Here is a 21,668-nt window from a genome sequence, read left to right as displayed (position 1 = left end):
TGTCAAGCTGGAAGTAATTTCCCACCACTAATCAATGTGCTACAGGAGAGCACTAAGGAGTGGCTGCAATGTTAGCAATGAGAACTGTGATGATTATGTGCATAGTTTATATATTGCACATCATGCAATAAATTTAGTATCTAGAAACATTCAATTATGAATTAAATGTTGAAAAAAAAATGCAATGTTTACTGAAGATGGAACTAGAAAAAAATCCATTATTCTGCAATTCATTAAAACAAGATTCTTTTGCATATTGTTTTTTGTCTTATTTCATTAGTGTTCTAATTGAAGATTTTTTTAATTAATATAAAGAATTCTAACTTTCAATTTTAACTGTGTTCTTAGAAGACAATTCAAAATAATAAATTACTACACTGATTCTTGTATATTTATTCATACCTACATATACACATCATACTTTCTTAATTCTAAAATTTACCATTAGTTTGAAATCAAATTTTAAGATTTTTTGAGGAGGAAAAAATTTTTAAATGATCAATTTTATTAAATAACAATAAATTTTATGAAAATATCCATTTGTTCAGGAGACAGCACACACAAAGTACTTATACTGGTGTTGATGTGCTCTGCTTTCTCATGCTCTATACAATCCACATTGTTCAATTTAGCTTTTCTCATTTCTTTTGTAATTTTTCTTTCCAATGACACGTTTTTTACATTTCTGTTCATATTTCCTTTGAAATTTCTTTCATTATGCAAATTTTCTTCAACTCAGCACATTTATTGGCTTATAACTTTACAAATTTTACTTTATTGGTTATTCTTGCTAAATAATATTGTGGAATCCTGTTTCTCTCTACAAATTTACACCAATTTCAACATCCTATCTCTTCTCAATTCAAAGTTACATGGCCCAAATGCTGTGTGGAATTCCTATTTTCAGTGTTCATGCACAAGTGCTACTCCTACTCCTCACTGCTGCATACCCCGACTATCCATCATTTTATATATCAGCATAAACCTTCTATTGAACAAAATTTAAATTTTTAGTTATACATTTAATTAAAAATAATTAAAATTGCCAGGATGAAGAATATATTTACAAATTAATACATTAAAGTATCACATCAGTGTCTTCTTTTCCTTAATGTCCCTTCCACACTTAAGTTAAAGTTAAATTTAATTTTTGCCTGAAGTTAACTTCATTAAAAATAATTAAAATTACCGGGTCTTCATCCTGGCAATTTTAATTTTTTTTTAATTAAATGTATAACTAAGCATTAATTTTAAGTGAATTGTGCCAAAGCTTTGGGAATATTTTAATACCATTTTTACATATTGAGGCGGAGGAAGTAGCCTATAAAGGAAGGTTGACTCTGCTGGAAGGACTTTACATTCCTGAAGTGTGGAAAGAACATTAAGAAAAAAGAAGACACTGATGTGGTACTTCAATGTATTAATTTGTAAAAATTTAAATTATTAGATTATCATTTATAGTTTACAAGATATAAGTGTGACAAATCTTGCTATATGTTTGATCACTTGAGTTTTCATAAAGATTTAAACCAGACCATGTTTAGACACATAGTCACATAAAAAAAAGAAAAGTTATTACATTAACTTGCAAGTAATATAAAGATGAATAAAAGGGATTTTGGGTAAAAAATTGTTGTCAAAGTATAAACAATATCTCATGTACATCTCATGCAAGCCAGCATATGAATGAATTTGAAAAGCGTACAATTATAGGACTGTGTAAAGTTAGATAATTTACCATTGCAACCCACATTCATTGCAATGAACAAACCATTGGATGCTGTTTGCAACAATGGCTTGCCAAAAGTTCTTATAGGTAACATACTCTGGGAATGGTGCTGTCCTTTGCATATCAAAATAATCTGACAGGCATATTCTTTCTGAAGTTTTCTTGGCATCAGAAAGCCTTGCAGCAAGTATTTGAAAGGTAATATCAGTTTCAATGAACATTCAAATCCCAATGTGGAGAGTATACTGAAGGTTGAGACAAATACACATTCTTGTCAATCTTTGTATTAACTGCAATTGACAGCAGACCCTGCGTAAACTCATCTTGATTTATGCTGAAATCATCCAAACTGAAGATAGGATTAGAATATCATCTTTGATCAATACAACCACTTCTCCAAAACACCCATTTTTGTGTGAGTACAGATGACCAACGTATCTTGTGCATGGCACCAATCTGGCCAGAGGAACAATCTAGCTTTTATTGGTCTATTGCTCACCAAACAAGAATAATGGTATTGGATGCCATTTCACATGATGACAGATCATCTTTCACACATTATGGAAACAATGACAGTCCAATATGTTGACAAGGCTATCTATTATGTTGGCAAGGCTATCTATTATGTTGGCAAGGCTATCTATTTAGTTTTGTTAATTTTCCCTAAAGGCATACAAAATCCCATTTTTCAACATGATAATGCTTGTATGGACTGTGTTGGCATTATTGTAAACAGTCTACAATATGTCAAGCTGCCTCCATCACTAGCAAGATTGCCAATAGAAAATTTTTAGGATGTACAGTAATTGAAAATGACTTCAGCACTCTAGACTGCCTAGAATCCAATTATGCATAGTCTATGATTTCTCTGAATGCTATTTACAGATTGTATGACATTATGCCACATCATGTTGCAAATTGTATTATTAACAGTATAATCCTTACAGAAATTGATTTGTTCTGCTTTTTAACCCCTTCTGTTGATTGTAATAGGTTAAAAATGAAATTATATCTACAAGTACATCTGTCTTTTTTCTGATTATTGCCTCAACACATGCACATTTTGAATTGGTCAATATCAATGTAAAGTAATGTATATAAAATAACTGTTCATTTTAATGCTGCATCATAATAATGTCTTAAAGCTCAAGTAATGTGAATAATAATGTCACATGTTAAACACAAAATATGCATTTAAATAAAACATTTATTACCAAAACTCACACATTTTAAGTTCATTTGAATTGATGTTCTTAAGCAATATAGCAAAAAGTCTTATTAGTGCATAATGTATTGTATGACATGAAGAGTACATTGAATAGGGGCAAGACACCATATTCAATGACTTCCAATTGCTATTTTGAACTGCAAATGTAAGATGCCATTGATTTTAAGAATCGACATCATTATTGTACGCAAGCACAAATGGGTAAAAAAGCATGTCTCAGAATCAAGGAAATATGGTACAAATATGTAAATAAAGTTTATATATGCATAAACAGCAAAGGTTTCTTATATTAATTATGATATAAAAATGAAATTTTGTAAAATACTATATACTTAAAAAAAATATATTTTTTAAAATCATTTTATATTTATATACAACTATATAAAAAGAATTTCATTCAATTTAGAACAGATAATCTTAAAATATGAATTATTAATGTTTAAATGATTCATTAAAATTGGCAAAAACATATTGTTTAAATTCAATGTATGAAATAATATAAGGAAAGAGTTATCATTAAAAAAAATAATAATAAGTTTTTAAAATAAATTAATTAAAAAATATACCTATCAACAATGCTTTCAGATTCCTTACGCCATTGATTCTGATCAGATTCTGTTAAATTTTCTTCATTTACACTAGATTTTTTTGATTTATTTTCAAATATATAAAATCTGTTAAATAAAAATTTATAATTTATTATTACAATAAATTCCACTATATTAAAATACAAATAAGTAGCAAATGAGTCCAGTGTTGCTTGAGTAAAAAATAACAACAGCAAAGATTAAGATTATTAGATTATTTCATACTTCACATTTATTATGATACTTGGATGGTATGAAATGGCATAATTTCATTGGTTAAGTAGACATCAATTGAAAATATAATATATTAAAAAATTTAAGATATCATAATTTTTCCTAATGTTAACTCTAAGAAACTGTTCCATTCACAGCCAAATATCAAATGGTGATCTGCCAACCAATCAAATTTTGCAACAAAATGGAACAAATATTTAAACTTGGTACCCTCAAAAACCACTTAAAATATATTTTGTTTGCCAGTAACCTTGTATTATGTAATTTTCCTATTTGAATGCCACCATACCACTGGTCCAATAGAAAGAAGAGACTGTTGCAGAAGGAGGTTGAAGTTAATTTAACCAAATGTAGTCATTGACATGTGGAGGTCAATGATAACTAATTAATACTGGTCTACTATTAATATTTGGAAAATGATTTGTGTTGTAATGACCTCCACATGTAATCAAAGTTGCTAACCTTAATAGCCAAAAGACTTCATATGACTTGTTTTATGTGATAATAAAGTGTTTAAAGTTTGGCAACAGACTGTATAAACTATGTGAAAAGTATGTTCTCATAAATATTGCATTTATAGAAAAATTATAAGGCTGCAATTTGAAAAACTGTAGACCTATAAATTCTGACTGTTGTTCTGTCTGTCTGTCTGTCCTTCCTTAATCTTGAGAATGTAGTTAGATACATGAAAGTTAAGACCAAACGTGAAAAGCTTAGGGGCAGGAGGGCCACATTATTTGTATATGAACTTCTGATTTAGAATGGAAGTTATGTTACTTTGATTCAAAATTTTCCCCTGAATAGAGGTAGATAGATGACCAACACAACTCTATTGCTAACTTGAAAAGAATGTTGTAGAGGGGCAAGATATCACTAAAAGAATTGAAAACATTGTGACAAAAAGTTGCAGCCCAGCATTGTGACAATATCATAATAAATAATTGCTCATTAGAATTAGTTTGGTTTATTTGGTTATGGTAATGCAACATGTGAGAGGGATGCATTCCTGGAAGCTGGACCCTGTTTAGGTGTTACTAACGTAAAGAAAACCTGGGAAACTCCACATGGCCAGCTTGTTAGCCAAGCCATGCTTAAACCCACGACTAACTAACTACCACAGTTTGGTGGTTTTATGCACTTGGCTATTGGAGGGCACTTATTAGAATTAAAAAAGTACTGTTCAGAAATGAAAAAACCCAAGTTGTTAGATGTGGAAAATTAAGTACTTATATACCTACTATAAACTTTTCAGAGGTAACACTTTTGATTCCATGCAGGCAAAGTGCTAATGTGCTACCTGTCTCAGTAATGATGTAACAAGTCTGTGATACATCATTGTCACAGTAATTAAATGAATATAATATATACTTTTTAAAATTATATTTTTTTTATAAGAATTATATTTAGTTTATTAGTTTGTTAAAGTTTTTGCCAATAGATGTCACTATGTGTAAATCAGCAAATCAAATGTAGATAGTAATTGTTTTACAGAAATTCAATAGATATTTTGGGGTAAGATGTATTACATTATGTAAGTTAGAAGAATGTAAAAACATAACTGCTGAGTTTCGTAGCAATTGGTCAAACAGCCTAGAAATGTAAAAGGAAAAAAACAAACAAACATCCTCATTTATACAAGGGCAGTTTTTTTCAACCTCCAATGGTCCAAAAAACAAAGACAAGTGTAAATAACAAAATGAATTTATTACCATAAGTTAGGTACAAACATGGTTACTTTTTGACATAATCACCATGAAAATTGAAGCATTTGTCATATCTGTGGACTAGCTTTTCAATCCCCTGTTCATAGAATGTTGCTGCCAGTGACTTGAGATGGGCTTTAACGTTGTTTTGAATATCATCACCTTTACACCTTTAACGTGTGATGACTTCCACCTTTCAGAACTTACACTCAGCCCCAATTTAGCACCGAGTGACTTCCACCTCTTTCCTGAACTGAAATCGTGGCTAGAAAGGCAGAGGTTAGAGACTAATGACGATCTTCAAAACAGTGTTAAAGTCCATTTCAAGTCACTAGCGGCAACATTCTATGAACAGGGAATTGAAAAACTAGTCCACAGATACGACAAATGCTTCAATCTTCATGGTGATTATGTCAAAAAGTAACCATGTTTGTACCTAACTTATGGTAATAAATTTATTTTGTTATTTACACTTAAGTCTTTGTTTTATGGACCATTGGAGGTTGGAAAAAAAACAGCCTACATATATTCAGATAAATTAATAAACAAACATTTTATTCAGTTCTATAATCATAATCAGATACAAATTATAATATATTTAAAATAACATTAAAAAAAACAATAAACTGACCAATAAATTAAAATTTAGAAATTACTGATAGCTTTTAGCTGATAAAATATTTTATAGATTTAACAATTTTACTAACCTTTGATTTATATTCGAAACGTCAACTACTAATGCCTCAACAAGATGAGGCCATCGTACAAATATACTTTTTCCAATTAATTCTTGTGCAAGTTCTTCCAAATTCTAATAAAATTTTAAAAACAAAAATAAATATCTTTTCAGATACAGTTATTTCCTTAAAAATAGAAGTATATAAATAAACTTAAACATTATTCATTATAATAAATTTCGATAATGTTCTTAAGTTGCTACACTGGTAACTTTATTGTAAAGAATGGAATATTTATATATTCATTTACATTTTTCTGAACAATCACTATTTTAGTAAGTAATTGTTTTTCTAACATGACTGTAATAAGTTTTCAAAAATTTTATGAAATTTAAAAACAAGGAATATAAATTTCCTGAAAACTATTCATTCTTCATATAAGAGTAAAGATTAATTTATTAAAGTATAGATTTGATGTCAAATTTTCTTCTTACATAAAACAATAAAATAATTTAACATTTACCTTTTTAATTCTTTGCTTTATGGTAATTATCATGTTTTCACCAGAAGAAATTGCATGAAAAACTTTTATTCTCTCATTCTTCAATTCAGCCTAATAATCATATTTCATTTTAAAATTTATTAAAATGATCAAATCAGAAAAAGTTTGTTTGCAAATAATTACTATACTAATTTAATATTATACATTCAATTACAAATTGGAATGTATAATATTAAATAATGTAAATATGCATAAAATATACAAAAGTATTGTTATAACAGTTTGATTTTAATCTATCAATAATTTTTTGGGGCATGTAAACCAAATGTATAATACATGAGCAATAAATATATATGTAATAATATTGATTTATTTTCATCTTTTCAATTTTAAAGTCTTAAATAATTCTGTATAACTATATAAAAAGAATTTCATTCAATTAAAAAAAATATTTAATTATTACTTACAGTATGCTTAATATGTTTAAAAGTGGGAAACCCAAGAGTGTACACATCTTTGTTTGTATTTGCCAATAAACCTTTTTTAATTTTTTCAACTGGTAATCTAAAGTGATTTCCATCTATTTCCATACAACTACAAAAATAAAATAAATAACTTTATATTAGTTGTATTGTCCATTTTTGTATAAAATTCCCGTAGAACTGAAAAGGTTTAATACTTCCATAATATTGTATAATTACAGGGTATCTATACATAGTATATAATTGTATGTAGTTACAAAAATTTATTAAGAACAGAAAAGCAAACTTAGACTATTGTCAAAAACAAAATAAAAACTTTTATTATACAAAAATTTTGATTGTTAACAATATCAAATAAATAAATTTTTTATTCTAACCAATTTTTACACTAGGATTAAGTTGAAAGATAATCAATATATTTGATTTTAATCATAAGTTAACAGTGTTTGTTTATTTTCAATTAAAAGTTCATTCAGTGCTAATAAAATATTTTAAATTTTTCATAATTTTTCATGACATTTAATTTATCCATTATTCATTTTGAATAGAATTAATAAAATTTGGCATTTTTTTTATTTAAAATCATTACGATCAAATAATATACTGTATTTAGAGATGATATAATGAAATATTGTGATTTCTTTAACACTATGAATATATTTATTTCAAAGGAAATATAAATATTTGATTTAAATAATGTATGTATATCACTGAATATTAATAAATATATATATTAATAAAAAACTTTGACTTAAAAATAAAAAATAATAATTTAAAATCTAAAACTTTCTTACTGAGAATGATTAACAACATCTGAAAACATATCAGGCTGAGGTGATTTATAGAGACCTTGACTCCGTTCCGAATAAGTATACAACAGATGTGGTCCATGTTTATTTCGATTCTTTTCCTCTTTACTTAATAACTTATCAGCATTTTCAGTATTTTCTAATAATAATTTCTAAGAGAAGGAAAAAGTTATAGTTTCTGAAAAAAATATTCAAATATTAATATTATATTTACCTCATTAATAAAAGGAATTAACACTACAGCTTCCCAATCTTGAGATTTTCCATTTAAATCAGTTTTAAAGTTTTCTGGGTAAAAACTTTTCAAGGGAGAATCAGAATCAGTCATTAATTTCTAAATATAGAAAAATGAAATTAATTAATTAATAATCCCTTCTAATACCTTTCTTACAATTTTCATAGTAATACAATTTTATCATAAAAACTATATTTTTTATTCAAAGATTTTCAAATATATTTATGATTTAGAAGTGCAACTATTAATTATATTTTCTAAAAGAATTTATTCAATATGATACAGAATTATAACTTTTTCAGTTTAAATAAATATTAAAAAAATTGTTAATTGGATTTTAAATTTTAATTACCAACCATTACACAAAATTTCATATAGAAAAGATTTTGCTATTTCAAATAGCAAATTATTATTAGTAGTAGTTGATAGGTTAAATTTATATAGAAACTTTTATATGGTTCATGTTTCATATGGTTTTTTATGGTACTTTGCTATTTCAAATAACAAAAGACTGTTTAATTATCATATAAAAATTAGTGATTTCAAAATAAGTGTAAAATTTAAATCATTCTTTTGTGGTTTTTAATAGCATACTTCAAAAACATGTGCATTTATTGACTATTAATAATTATCTTTAATCTTAAAACAATTATGAGACATTGCAGTGTCAGCTTAATATATATATAACTATATTAGTACTATCTTAATTATATAAAAACTAATAGTCAGATGTTGATAATAACAAACTCTACTAAAATTATTAACATCCTATGTAGATTCTCAGTTAAAATACAATCAGTTTGATAGTATTGGATTTTACCACAAAATAAATTTGATATCACAATATCTCTATATTACAACTATAACTTGTAGCATATGCTTAATTAATTACAAATTTTTCAACTTCCTAATTTTTTCTTACAGTTCTTTTTTTAAATTCCTATTATTAGTTCACACTCTCCCTATATATATTTATATATCTTGTTCAAATTTTCAATCGTTAATAAAATACTTTTTATTCATCCACTCAAGTTCAAATACATTTTTTTAAACTTAAAGTAGATGACACTTGATGTTCATACAGTTTGTTCAAATATTAATTCATTAATTAAATTTAATTATTGGTTAATATTACCTGTGGTATTGAAGATGGCAATGAGGAATTTTTTTCCTAAATACTAGACAGCAATGGGAAAATTTTTTTCCCTACATTTGAAATGCCGCGTTTCCGGTAATCTCTAATCAGATTCTCGAGTGATAATCTGGAAGCAGATTAACAATGGATAATCTTGAAGTAGAATACCGAGTGATCTAAATGTTAGGGAGCATATCCGTACTATCTGTTGCATTATGCAAATTAATAAATTTTCCCGTCGCCGTCTAGTATCTAGGGAAAAAAATTTCCCTGTTGCCACCTTCGATACCACGGGTAACATTAACCTAATTATTAAGACTTTAAATAGAATTTTAGCAGTTTGTAATGAAAATTGAAATCAACAGGCAGTAGCTCAATTGGTAAAATGCAAGGATTTCAGTATTTTTCACGTGAAGATGAAGAATGCGAGTTCAATTCTTGCAAAAATCAATAATTTTTTGATAAATTTTTGCTTTAAGTAGACGTTTTATCCAAATGATTTTTGAGAGTGAGTTAGCAGTCATGGCTTAACGATTAGAATGAAGGATTTTTCTCAAAAAATAAAATTGAAGAAATTTTATGCTTTGCGTTCAATTCCGATTTCTCTTTCTATTTTGCCACTTAATATTGTGATTCTGTCATATGTATATACATATTTATATTAATTGTAATTATTTAATAAAAAGTAACTAAAATAAAATTTTTCTTTGTTGACCTAAGTAGGAATTGACTTTAAAAAAATTTTTTTTTATATTACTTGTTTCTACTCACATTTACTAATATTCAAAATTTGGAAATTTTGAAAAATATTTTTGCTTCATCAATTTCATTGACATTTGTCATCTAATAAAGTTGATCATACAACAGAACATTTAGGGCAGTGTTTCTCAAACTTTTTGGACCGCAACCCCCCTTCTGCACTTAAAAATTTCAAAGGACCCCCGAAGAATAAGTATGTGTCAAAAAACATCCCGGAGGGAGGGGGTAGGCTCGTATTTAAATATTTATATTATTTTTATTATTTATATGTGCAATTTATTTAAGTAAAAATTATTTTATATATTTTTTATTTCTATTATTTCTAAACATGAATCCATAGTAAATTTATAAAATATTTGAAAAAATTGATCTGGCATCAATTTTTCAGCGACCCCCCAAATATTTTTCACGACCCCCTTGGGGGTCGCGACCCCCACTTCGAGAATCACTGATTTAGGGGTTACTAATATTGAAGGCATGATGCTTGCAATTGTGAGATATGTTAGGCATTTAGATACTACAGTTCATGCTATTCATATTAAGACAAAACTTTGTCAGCTAGTAGAAGCTATAATGTCAAGGAGAGATGACTTAGCATTCCGTCAAGAAATGAAGTTTCACAACAAAATGGTTGAATATTTAACAGATTGGGTGATGGGAAACAGCCATCAGATTGCACCACCTGGTTCTGGTGATGTAACAGCTCTTACCAGAGATTTAGATCAGGCATGTATGCAAGCTGTTGCTGCTCTGCTAAGAGGATTACCTCTTCAACCTGAAGAGAGTGACAGAGGAGATCTATTGGAAGCTAAATCACAATTATTTTTAAAATATTTCACATTATTTATGAATTTGCTCAATGAATGTAGTGAAACTCCTGAAGATAAGAATGTTGCAAAACATCATGTACAGTCATCTAAACTTAGTGAACTAAGGACATGTACAATACAAGCAATGTCAAATCTTCTTAGTGCAAATATTGATAGTGGATTGATACATTCCATAGGTCTGGGTTATCATAAAGATTTACAAACTAGAGCTGCTTTTATGGAAGTACTAACAAAAATTTTACAACAAGGAACAGAATTTGATATGTTAGCAGAAACAGTGTTGGCTGATCGTTATGAACAGTTAGTGCAATTAGTTACAATGATTGGACATTTGTCATCTATTATTATGTTAATAAAATGTTCTCTTTACTCTATAACTTTAATTTTTGCTTATGTATTTATTTATTTTATTATTTTCATTATTTGGTTCATAATTGTATTTCATTCATGTTTTCTTCTTTGGGAAATTTTGTATAAAGTGAAGGAAAACAAATTTCATTAAATTTTAAAAAAATCAAAATTCAAAATACTCATCTTATAGATGGTTCCCAAACATGAGGTCCCAACTGCAAATGGGACTGTCAATTTTTTATGGTGTCATAAAAAAATAATTTTGAATTTATCATCATTGACTTTCTGCCAAGAATATAAAAAAAAAACCTGAAACGATTCATAATAAAGAATTCAAACCTAATGCAACAAATTTTGTTTCAAGTGACAATATCAGTGCTGACTAGTAATGCCTGATTAATTGACTACTAACATTCTTCTCCCATTAAGTTTTATTGTTTCATAACTTCCACAACAGTTTTCTTGTTCATGGAAAACCATTTGTATATACAGTCAAACTTCCATATTACAAACTTCTATATAGCAAATTTCTTTGTATAATGAATTTTTGTATTGTACACTGCTCTTTCAGCCAAAAATATGTAAAATTGCTTCTAAATAACAAAGTTAAATTTGTATATAACAATTTTTTTTAAATTTGTAAGAACCATTAATTATTTAAGGTCGATTATTCCATCTGAGTTAAGTTCAAATTTAGGTTCAATTTCAGGTATCATTCTGTAAGCCCATGTGTGAGAAATACTGATAGTTAGTTTTCAAAACCCCATGTAATTTTCTCCCACATGGCTACTGGTTGTAAAAAAAAGAGAGAGAGAGAGAATTAGGTCCAAATGCCATTATTGACAGATAAATGATTTACAATGAACAAATGTTGAAAACATTAGAAAGATGATAATTTTGACAACAACTGAACTGCTGCTGCTGAACTAATTTTTGAGATTAGTGAGATTTTATTTTATTTAATAAGTTGTACATTTAGAATATAAAGAACTGTTAATATAGGGCTGTCCACAAATGACATCCACACTGGAAGAAAGAGAGGGAGGTTATAAGAAGTTAGATAAAGAGTCCGACAAGGAGAAGGGAGAAGTTGAACTTCAATGGACATCTGTTTTATTCCATTAAACTTTACACAGTTTATACATTTTATTAATCATAAAGTTATAAAGGTTTTGAAGGGGTTGAATTTTTGTTAGATGTTTAGATGTCTGAAGAGGGTTATGGAAACTTGGAAAAACTGAGACAATGAGGAAAGAAAGTAAAAATTTCAAGAAAAATCTGGATGTAATTTATGGACAGTCCCTACAGTGTTTAAGCATTATTAAAAAAAATTAATGTGTTTCAGAAAGTTGATAAAGGCTTAAAAAAAAAACCATTATAGCATAGTTTGGAATTCCTGTGAGTAGTTTATCAACCATAATAACAAATCACAAATCAATTTTGAAATTAGCTGATGATGCGAGATCTACAGGAAAACATGCTGAAACCTGAATTTATGCTGATGTAGATGAAGCAGTTTTAATGCTCTTAATAAGTGTGAAGCATATTACAAAGAGAGAACATTTTTTAATCGTTCTGTGCAACAAAAAATTATAAATTTTTACGAAAATGTAGTTAAACTAAGTTGTGCATATTTTAACACAAAAATGTAAACTTGTTTAAAACTAAAAGTATGTTTGTATGTTTATATTATGTTATTACTGAATGTTACAATTATATAAATTTAAATTACATAAAATAATGAAAAAATTTTGTTAAAATAATCCTTTATTTACCGAAAAATGTAATTTTTGTATAACGAAATTTCTTTATAGCAATTTTTTTTCAGGAATTAGCAATTTCATTATATAGAAGTTTGACTGTAATTAAATCAACTAATTTGAATAAATTGTATTATTATTTCTGTAAGTTCTTTCATTATCAGAATACAGTTTTCTCTTCAAAGAAAAAGACATTTGTCTGGTAAGAATATAAAGACATACAATTTTTCTAGTATCCACACAACTGACCAACTGGAAAATATTATAAAAGTTTATTTAATTAATATTAAAATATAATATTAACATTAAACTTTCTTTAAATATAATCTAATTTGCAATTAATAAGTAATAAAGTTTTATAAAATATTTTTAGTTTACAGTCAAAATAACTGTATCTATAATCAAATTTACTGTTTAAAAAATAATTGAATAAATCAAGTATAGATTTAATGTTGGGATAGTGAAAATTGGATCATGACAAAAAAATCTGGGAACCACTGTTATAAATGGATAAAATATACTTGAAAATAATTGAGTAAAATACTATAAATACTATTAAAAAATACTAGTATGTAAAATAATATCACTTTAATTTTTAATTTGTTTTAAAAAATTCTAAAATTAAGGAAAATAAGAAAATTACCTGGTAAGGAAGTGGAAGTAGGTTCTTGCATGCAGCAGGTAGCACTGATAATAACTGTTGGAAAGGTAAAAATGGTTTACCTTTTTCAAAATGTAATTCTAAATCACAAAATTCTTTAATATCAGATATGTAAGGTGCATAGTGATGAGGATAGAACCTACAAGTTTAAATAAAATATGAATTTAATTATTATTTTTAATTACTTCAAATTGTTCTATTTCATAATAAAAAATGTGATCTTTTGATAAAGTATTTCATCTTTTTTGAATTGTTTTGGTAATGACATATTGCCTTTCATAATATCACAAATTATTTTAGTAGTCAGATTTCATAAAAACTAAAAAATTTACAAATTTGAAGAGAGACCTATTACATCTATTACATATAGGTCTCGCTTCAAATTTTCAATATATGTTAATAAAAATAATCTTTTATAATCTATACTTGAAGAATCTGTTTTCACAAATTTTCTCAATAAGAGTTGAAAATGAAACAGATAGTAATACAAACATTTTTTAATAATATAAGATCTTTGATTTCTAATTTCAGTCTGCTTTATAATATGATTTTTCAATAATAATTATTATAATTGAGATGTGTGAAGTATCTTTTCAAATCTAAATACAGCTGAGCATATTTCAAGTAATTTCTTGTCAATTCATTTTCTTTAATACTGAACTTCTATATTATTATTGTTGTGTTGGGTTATGTGAGATATACTCGGTTAACACTGGTGGCTGTGTACTACGCTAGACCAAAGTCAAGGCATAGTAACCAAAACAAAAATTAAAGAAGTGTATCAGTGTGTGTCTGTATTCAGGAATTTCCTCACAATATGACATGTATTCAATATAGTGGCCTTCTGTAGAGTGATGTATGTGTTTCTATTCAATTGCTAATGTGCCCAGGCTTTTGTGTAGTGTGTGTGGTATGACACCTGTAGAGGAGAGAACAACAGGTACTATAAGCACCCTATCCATCCTCCACAGATGCCTTATTTCCTGGGCGAGTTCTGTGTACTTGCTAATTTTTTCAGTGCATGCGTTTTGTATATTGTGAGTGTTTGGAATGGATATGTCTATAATGTATGTGATTTTATTGTGTTTGTCAATGAGTGTGATGTCTGGTCTGTTGTGGTAAATTGTTTTATCTGTGATTATGGCTCTGTCGTAGTACATTTTGTGCGTGTTGTTTTCCAATACTGTCTGTGGAATGTATTTGTAGTATGGTTCGTGGATGTCTGCTAATTTGTGTTTCTTTGCAAGCTCTTGGTGTATTATATTTGCTACTTGATTATGTCTGTGTAAATAATCTGTCTGTGCCAAGAGCTTGCAACCAAAAGCGATGTATTGTATAGTTTCTGGCATGATATGACATTGTCTGCATGTGTCATTTGTGAGTGTTGTATCTTTAACTATGTTTTTCAGTAGTTTTTAGTATTTATGACCTGATCCTGTATGGCAATCATTAATCTTCCATCCCTGAGCTAACCAGCTCAGGGATGCCTCTGACACAGTTTTGTCACAAAATCCTGGGCCAGGTTGTAAGGATGCCTGCCATGGAGTGCCTTTTGAGCCCACAATTGCTTAACAATGTCTATGCTTTTTATATGTTGTGTTGTGTCCATATATTGTGAGTGTAAATTTAATGGTGTGTTATTCGAGACTGCTAGAGTTAATGCTTTATGTAACTGTGATGTTTCTTGCTTTTTGTGGAAAAACTCTCGCAATGTCCATATTTGTTTGTAGTGAAGGTTAACTATGTCAATCAGGCCACGTCTGCCATCTTTACGTGGAAGGGTTAGTCTTTCTATAGCAGATTTAGGGTAATGTTGTTTATGCTTAGTAAGTGTTGTTCTTGTTTTCCTTTGGAATTGCTCAAGATCTGTGTGCGTCCACTGTATAACTCCAAAAGAATATGTGAGTACTGGAATGACATATGTGTTTATTGCTTTAGCTGTGTGTTTTGCATTTAACTCTGTTCTGAGAATAGCTTTTAACCTACTTTGGTATTCTTTAATTAATCTTTGCTTTATTTGTGCATGTTTTGTTACTTTGACCTGTTGGAATCCTAAATACTTGTAGAACTCACCCTCTTCCACGGATTCAATAATGTCCCCATTTCCAAGTGCAAAATCTTCTTTCTTCAGGATTCCTTTTTCTATGTGAAGTGTTTTGCATTTGTCTAGGCCAAACTCCATTTGTATGTCCTTGGTGTATGAATGTGTGATTTGTAGGCGTAGATGAAGTCGTTTTTGTGTGGATGCATAAAGTTTTATGTTGTCCATGTCCATGAGATGTGACAGTGTAAACTGTATTGTTTTTCATGTCTGATATTGTAACCATATTGTGTGTTGTTTAACATGTTGGATAATGGGTTCAGGGCTAGGCAGAACCAAAGAAGACTCAAGGAATCTCCTTGAAAAATTCCTCACCTAATGAATATTTGGTTTGTTTGTATGGAAATGTTACTAACCCTGAGATGTAGTGTTGTTCTGCATAGTGCTGCATAGTGTTTTGGTAGAATGCAATGAGTGATGGATGTATTCTGTACATGTGTAGAACATGTAGCAGCCAACTGTGTGGAACACTGTTGAATGCTTTTCTGTAGTCTATATATGCCATGTATATGTTTCTGTGTTGTTTGTGTGCCTGCCGTAGAATGACTGAATCTATGAGTAACAATTCTTTGCATCCTCTGTGATTTCTATGGCAACCTTTTTGTTGTTCCGTAAGAATGTTGTGTTCTTCAACATGTTTGTATATTTTGTTTGCGATACAGGATGTCAATAATTTGTAGAGTGTTGGAAGACATGTAATTGGTCTGTATTGTGTGGGGTCTGTGGTATTGTTGTTTTTAGGTTTCATGTAGGTGATGCCCTGAGTAAGAAAATTTGGCATGTCTTGTGGATTGATGATGATGTGTGTTAGGTGTTTGGCTAGTTCCTGGTGCAGTGATGTAAACTTTTTGTACCAGAAATTGTGAATGTTGTCTACACCAGGTGTCTTCCAGTTGTGTGTTCTGTTAACAGTGTATTGGAAATCACGTATGTTTATTTCAGCACAGGGCATAGTTGGTATCTTGTGCAAGTTTCTGTTCTCCTCCTCGATCCAGCCTGCATCAGCATTGTGCGCGACAGCACTGGACCAAAGAGAAGACCAATATGTTGTGAGTTCTTCTTCTGTTGGTGTGCCACTGTGCTGTATATCAGTGTTTGTTTTGGTACTGATTTGCCTGCAGAAAAGTTTTTCATTGTTTGTGAATAATTTATTTTGTTGTTTTTGTAGTGAACATGTTTTGTATCATTTGAGTCTACGTGCTTTGGCTGTGAGTTTTTGTTTTAGTGTGTCAATGTATTCTGTAATGTGTATGTTGTGATGTTCATGTTTTGTGTGGGTTTTTATTTTCTTGAAAATGTTTTTCAGCTGTTTCCTTAATTTAGGTGTTATGTTGCTTTTAGTGTATTTTGTCAGCCTGCCTAATTGCTGTCTAATGTCATTTATTTGTATTTCTACTCTACTCTGCTAGGCAGACTTGTGATAGAATTCTGTTTTCTGTGTATTTGTCTGTGATTGTACTTTCAGTCCATGGTGTGTCACTACTGTGACTGCCCCAGCATAAACTAATGTATGAGTGTCTGAGAGTGTAGAAATTGAATGAATGTAGTGTGGTAGTGAGTGTTTACATAATTTAGTGTTTTTCCTGAAATATAAGTGAGAGTGTATTAACTAAATCTACGTCTATGTTATCAGTGATGAATGAGGAAGTGTCTGTGATATCATTAGTGGTAGTTGTTGTACGTGTGTTATTATCAATGCTTGTTGCTGGTATTCTGACTGGTTACATGATCTTAATTAATGTTAGATGTTTCTGTCTGTTGATGTATTTGATCAGCAACCTGTTGTTTGTGGGATAAGGTTGTTGTGTATAATTGTTCTTTTTTAATCAACAACCCTTTGTTCGGTGACAGTGAGGTGAGGATATTGTTGTGTGAATCTATGGTGTAGTTGTTGTCTGTATGCTGTCATGTTTGTTTCGAGTTTTGTGATAGTGTAGTAAGTATGGATGATAAACTCGTTCATTTCTATTGTCCATTTCAACCGTTGGCATGGTTTTCGAGCCTTTGTGGTCTGTGGATGCATTGCTACAGAAACACCAAGGCTAGGTTGGTTCCTCACATCTGTTGAGAGCATTGAAGTAGCGATGCTTGGGCCAGTGCTGCTTTTGTCACCGGTAACCAAGGGAGATTGTAACCTATTTTTCAAACATGAGCCACTGCCTAACCTACAAATGCAAACCTTGTTAACCCAGGTGACGTCCGAGCCAGTATCATACTTAGTTCTGGTTACTACCATGATAAATATCTCCACAGAATGTGTGGTCACTCTTAGCTTCATTTCTCCCCATACACCTTACTGGCATGGGTGTCCCTACCAGGAGCTTGTGTTCCAGCCTGCATTGCCCTATGGATCAGTAAAATTACTGGGCTCTCCCACATGATCAGGTGGTGACCACCGGGAGAGTTATTATTATTATTATTTTTAATTTAAAAAGTATGTAATGGTTTTTGTAATAAACTTTTAACTTTAATAATAGTGGTAAATAAAAGCTGTAAGACAGATTTCATAAGTATGATGATGATAGATCTTAGCTTATCACATGTTCTTCATCAAAAATTGCACACAAGGGAGAAAATGTTCTCTCTAATATTTAGATCAAACATTTTATTTTTAACTTTATAACTTTGTAATATAAATTCATTTTTTATCATCATTAAAAAAATCTGAATTTAATTTTAATTTGATACTATTTGTTATTATTTTTAAAATGATTATGATAATATATGGCAATCATAATTTATATTGTATTGCATTTTACCATCATATTATAATCACAATATATGATTATTTTGTTTATGATCATAGTTCATTTTATTTTATTATTGATGTTTTTTACATTATAAAGCATTTTAATTCTTTTGAGATACTTACCAACTCCAAGAAATTACACTATTATAATAATAATGAAGATTCCACTGAATGGCTTGTACATAACAATATGCTTGTTCTTTTAACACATCTCTAAAAAATTTTATATATATATATATATTTGATTAATAAAATTTTACTGAAAAATTTTTAACTTAATTTTTAATGATAAAATGAAACTTACATAGTAACATTTTCGTAATCTAATTTATTCATATAATAATTTCGCTTATGCTGCTGAAATTCTAATTCAAATAATTCTTCGCTACTATCACTATTGTCATCTGATGTATCTGCAACATATAATTTTTATTCTTTCTTAAAATGTATAATTTATAACAATTTTAACATTTAATAATATAAATTTTTAATTTTATATTGTTCATATAGCAATAGCTCAGTTTTGTACACCTAAATTTAAAATATAAAATATTTCAGTAAAGTACAGTAAACACATGATATAATGTTATAAGTTGGTTATGTTTTCATTAAAAAATTTAAGAATATAAATATCAATATTAGAATTATGTTATAGTAAACAAATATTCCAGTATCAACTTGTCTCCAGAGAACTATGTTCATTGTGCAATTAATTTCTTAAACAGATACTCAATGATTCAGTAACTGAGCCTATATAGAACTGTTTAATGAACAATTATTGTTCATTAAAACTTCTCTAAAGAGAGTAGTCTTTTTTTGATAGCATGAAAAACTTATATGACTTATAATTATGTGTACTTTAAAATTTACATATTTCACATAAAAGTATCGATAAAATCTACAATTTTTAATTGAATAATGTATTGTTTATATACAATTTTAAAGAGCTGGGTGATCATAATTAAAGTATATCTATTCAACACAGTTTGGAGAGATAGTCAAACTTGGTTATAACAAGCAAGATTTACTTGTTATATCCATTACTTGTTATATTCATGAAGAGCAGTGACATAACTAGGGGGGGGAATGGGCAGCTACATCAGGTGCAAACATGTAGGGTTGCCCTGCAGGTGGCAAAATTTGTAGCTATGTTACCAATAATTAGAGAAATCTACAGTGATTCAAAAGGCACAGAATTTTAAAAAATTAATAACTCGCAAACTGTTTACAGTAAGATGATGTGGTTTTCACAGAAATGCATAGAAAGAAGTGGGATTTTTTTGTGTAATAAAAATTTTAGTACCAAAATAGTTACATTTCTTGCCATAGATAGTACTCAATAAGATTACATAATTTGTGTAGTTGTTACTAGAGCTTACACTAAGAACATTTTTATTTTTTTATTCTTATTTTAACAAATTTACAAATGCTTTCAGTTTCTTACAGTGCCATCTATGACAAGAAATGTAACTACTTTGGTACTAAAATTTTTATTACACAAGAAATTCCACTTCTTTCTAAGCATTTCTGTGAAAACCGCATCATCTTACTGTAAATAGTTTGTGAGTTATTAATTTTTAAAAATTTCTGTGACTTTTGAATCACCCTGTATTTTTTAATTTTTAATTCTAAACAAGTTGATTTTTAAAAAAATAATTACATTATACTATATTTATTAATAGTTATATAAACTACAATATAATTAATATTAAACAATCTATTTTTTCATATCTTTAAGATAATACTAATTAATAATATGTCCGATTTCAGTCAGTCTTTTTATCTACAAATATTAAAATTCATGATTGCTTTATTTTTCAATAATGTCAATACTGTCAAAGATGATAAAGAAAACTTTATACACTTCAACATTTGTAGCACCATGTTCTAAATTGCAAATAATTTTTACTTTTTTGTAAACTGAGATACATTTTCTTTTCTTCATAGACATCCTTCTCATATAAGGGTTTGTTTCTAACTAAGTATATGGCAATTTTACAATCACAGTGATGATTAGATAAATTGGCAGAGTAGGTCAGAAGCTAATCAAGAAAGAGGGGGGGACAATCTCCAAAAAAAAAGTTTTGATGAATAGGCCTGTAATCTGCCCCAGCATAAACTAATGTATGAATGTCTGAGAGTGCAGACTGTAAAACTAATTATCCATCATTTTTATCTATTCCAAGAATTCAGTACTGCATTTTCTAGTACTTGAACAATTAAGAATGTTCGTGTTATATAGTTACTGAAACTTTGCTCAATATATCAATGAAGTACACACATTATAACCATAAGAAAATGTCTAGAAATATGTGTAAATTAAAACTGTTATAGTGTTTTGCTCATTATAACTGTAAACTTGTTACATCCATGTTCATTATAACCAAGTTCAAATGAATTTAGCTGGCCAAATGCAACCAAATCTGGTAACATTTTAAGATAGACAGTATGTATTTCCTTAAAAAGTTAGTACCAAAACATTATGACAATTTCATCAGTGTAAACAACAAACATTTTATTTGTACAAAACAAAGAGGCCTTAGTGATACAGGGGTTATTATGTGGTTCCATACTGATGGAGTAAAATCTGAAGACAATGAACAGTGTGCTCAACAGGTGATGTAATTGATCCTTCATGATTATTCTCGCATGCAGTGTGATATTGACTTTTAAAACTGCCAAATTTGTCCTCAATAAACCATGCTTTTTAAGTGTCATGCAGATTGAGATCACATAACTTGTGACATTAAAAGTGCCATAGTAATAAGTTTGGGTACTAACTTTTTTTTAATGGAATGTCTTCCACATATCCTAAAATGTCACCATACCAAATTTAATTACACTTGGACTGCTAAATATCCTTCTAGATAACATTGAATAGAAATACTTTATAATTTCACTACTTGTATCTGTATATTCCACATACCAACTATTTTCCATAAATGATATTAGACATACAAAGATAGATTATTATATAGACTTCAGAAATACAGAAAGTATTAAAATTTTTTACAGAAAGTAATGATATTTTCTGTAATCATAAAAATAAAATAATTATACTAATTAACTAAAAATATTTTATTAACATTATTTTAAAGCCAGTTATAAAATTTTAACAATATATTTTATTAAATTT

General features: G+C 28.7%; 1 protein-coding gene and 1 pseudogene across 2 annotated transcripts in view; one reads left to right on the top strand and one right to left on the bottom strand.

Moving 5' to 3' along the window:
- Positions 1-21,668, bottom strand: part of pcm (pacman) — a 101,035-nt gene that overhangs the window by 33,232 nt on the left and 46,135 nt on the right. For both annotated transcript variants that reach the window (XM_067278735.1, XM_067278745.1), the window contains exons 13-21: positions 18,837-18,945; positions 18,656-18,745; positions 13,665-13,821; positions 8,166-8,285; positions 7,937-8,103; positions 7,128-7,254; positions 6,682-6,771; positions 6,189-6,292; positions 3,524-3,631 (exon numbers count right to left, since the gene is read on the bottom strand). In XM_067278735.1, coding sequence (XP_067134836.1) covers positions 3,524-3,631; positions 6,189-6,292; positions 6,682-6,771; positions 7,128-7,254; positions 7,937-8,103; positions 8,166-8,285; positions 13,665-13,821; positions 18,656-18,745; positions 18,837-18,945 — 1,072 coding nt within the window. The remainder of the gene's footprint in view (positions 1-3,523; positions 3,632-6,188; positions 6,293-6,681; positions 6,772-7,127; positions 7,255-7,936; positions 8,104-8,165; positions 8,286-13,664; positions 13,822-18,655; positions 18,746-18,836; positions 18,946-21,668) is intronic.
- LOC136982479 (neurofibromin pseudogene) lies at positions 10,538-12,386 on the top strand (annotated as a pseudogene).

This window comes from Centruroides vittatus, unplaced genomic scaffold (assembly GCF_030686945.1).
Source record: "Centruroides vittatus isolate TY-2023 unplaced genomic scaffold, ASM3068694v2 contig_1168, whole genome shotgun sequence".
Taxonomy (NCBI): Eukaryota; Metazoa; Arthropoda; class Arachnida; order Scorpiones; family Buthidae; genus Centruroides; species Centruroides vittatus.
Note: the sequence above shows the minus strand (reverse complement) of the source record. Positions and strands in the feature narration are given on the sequence as shown.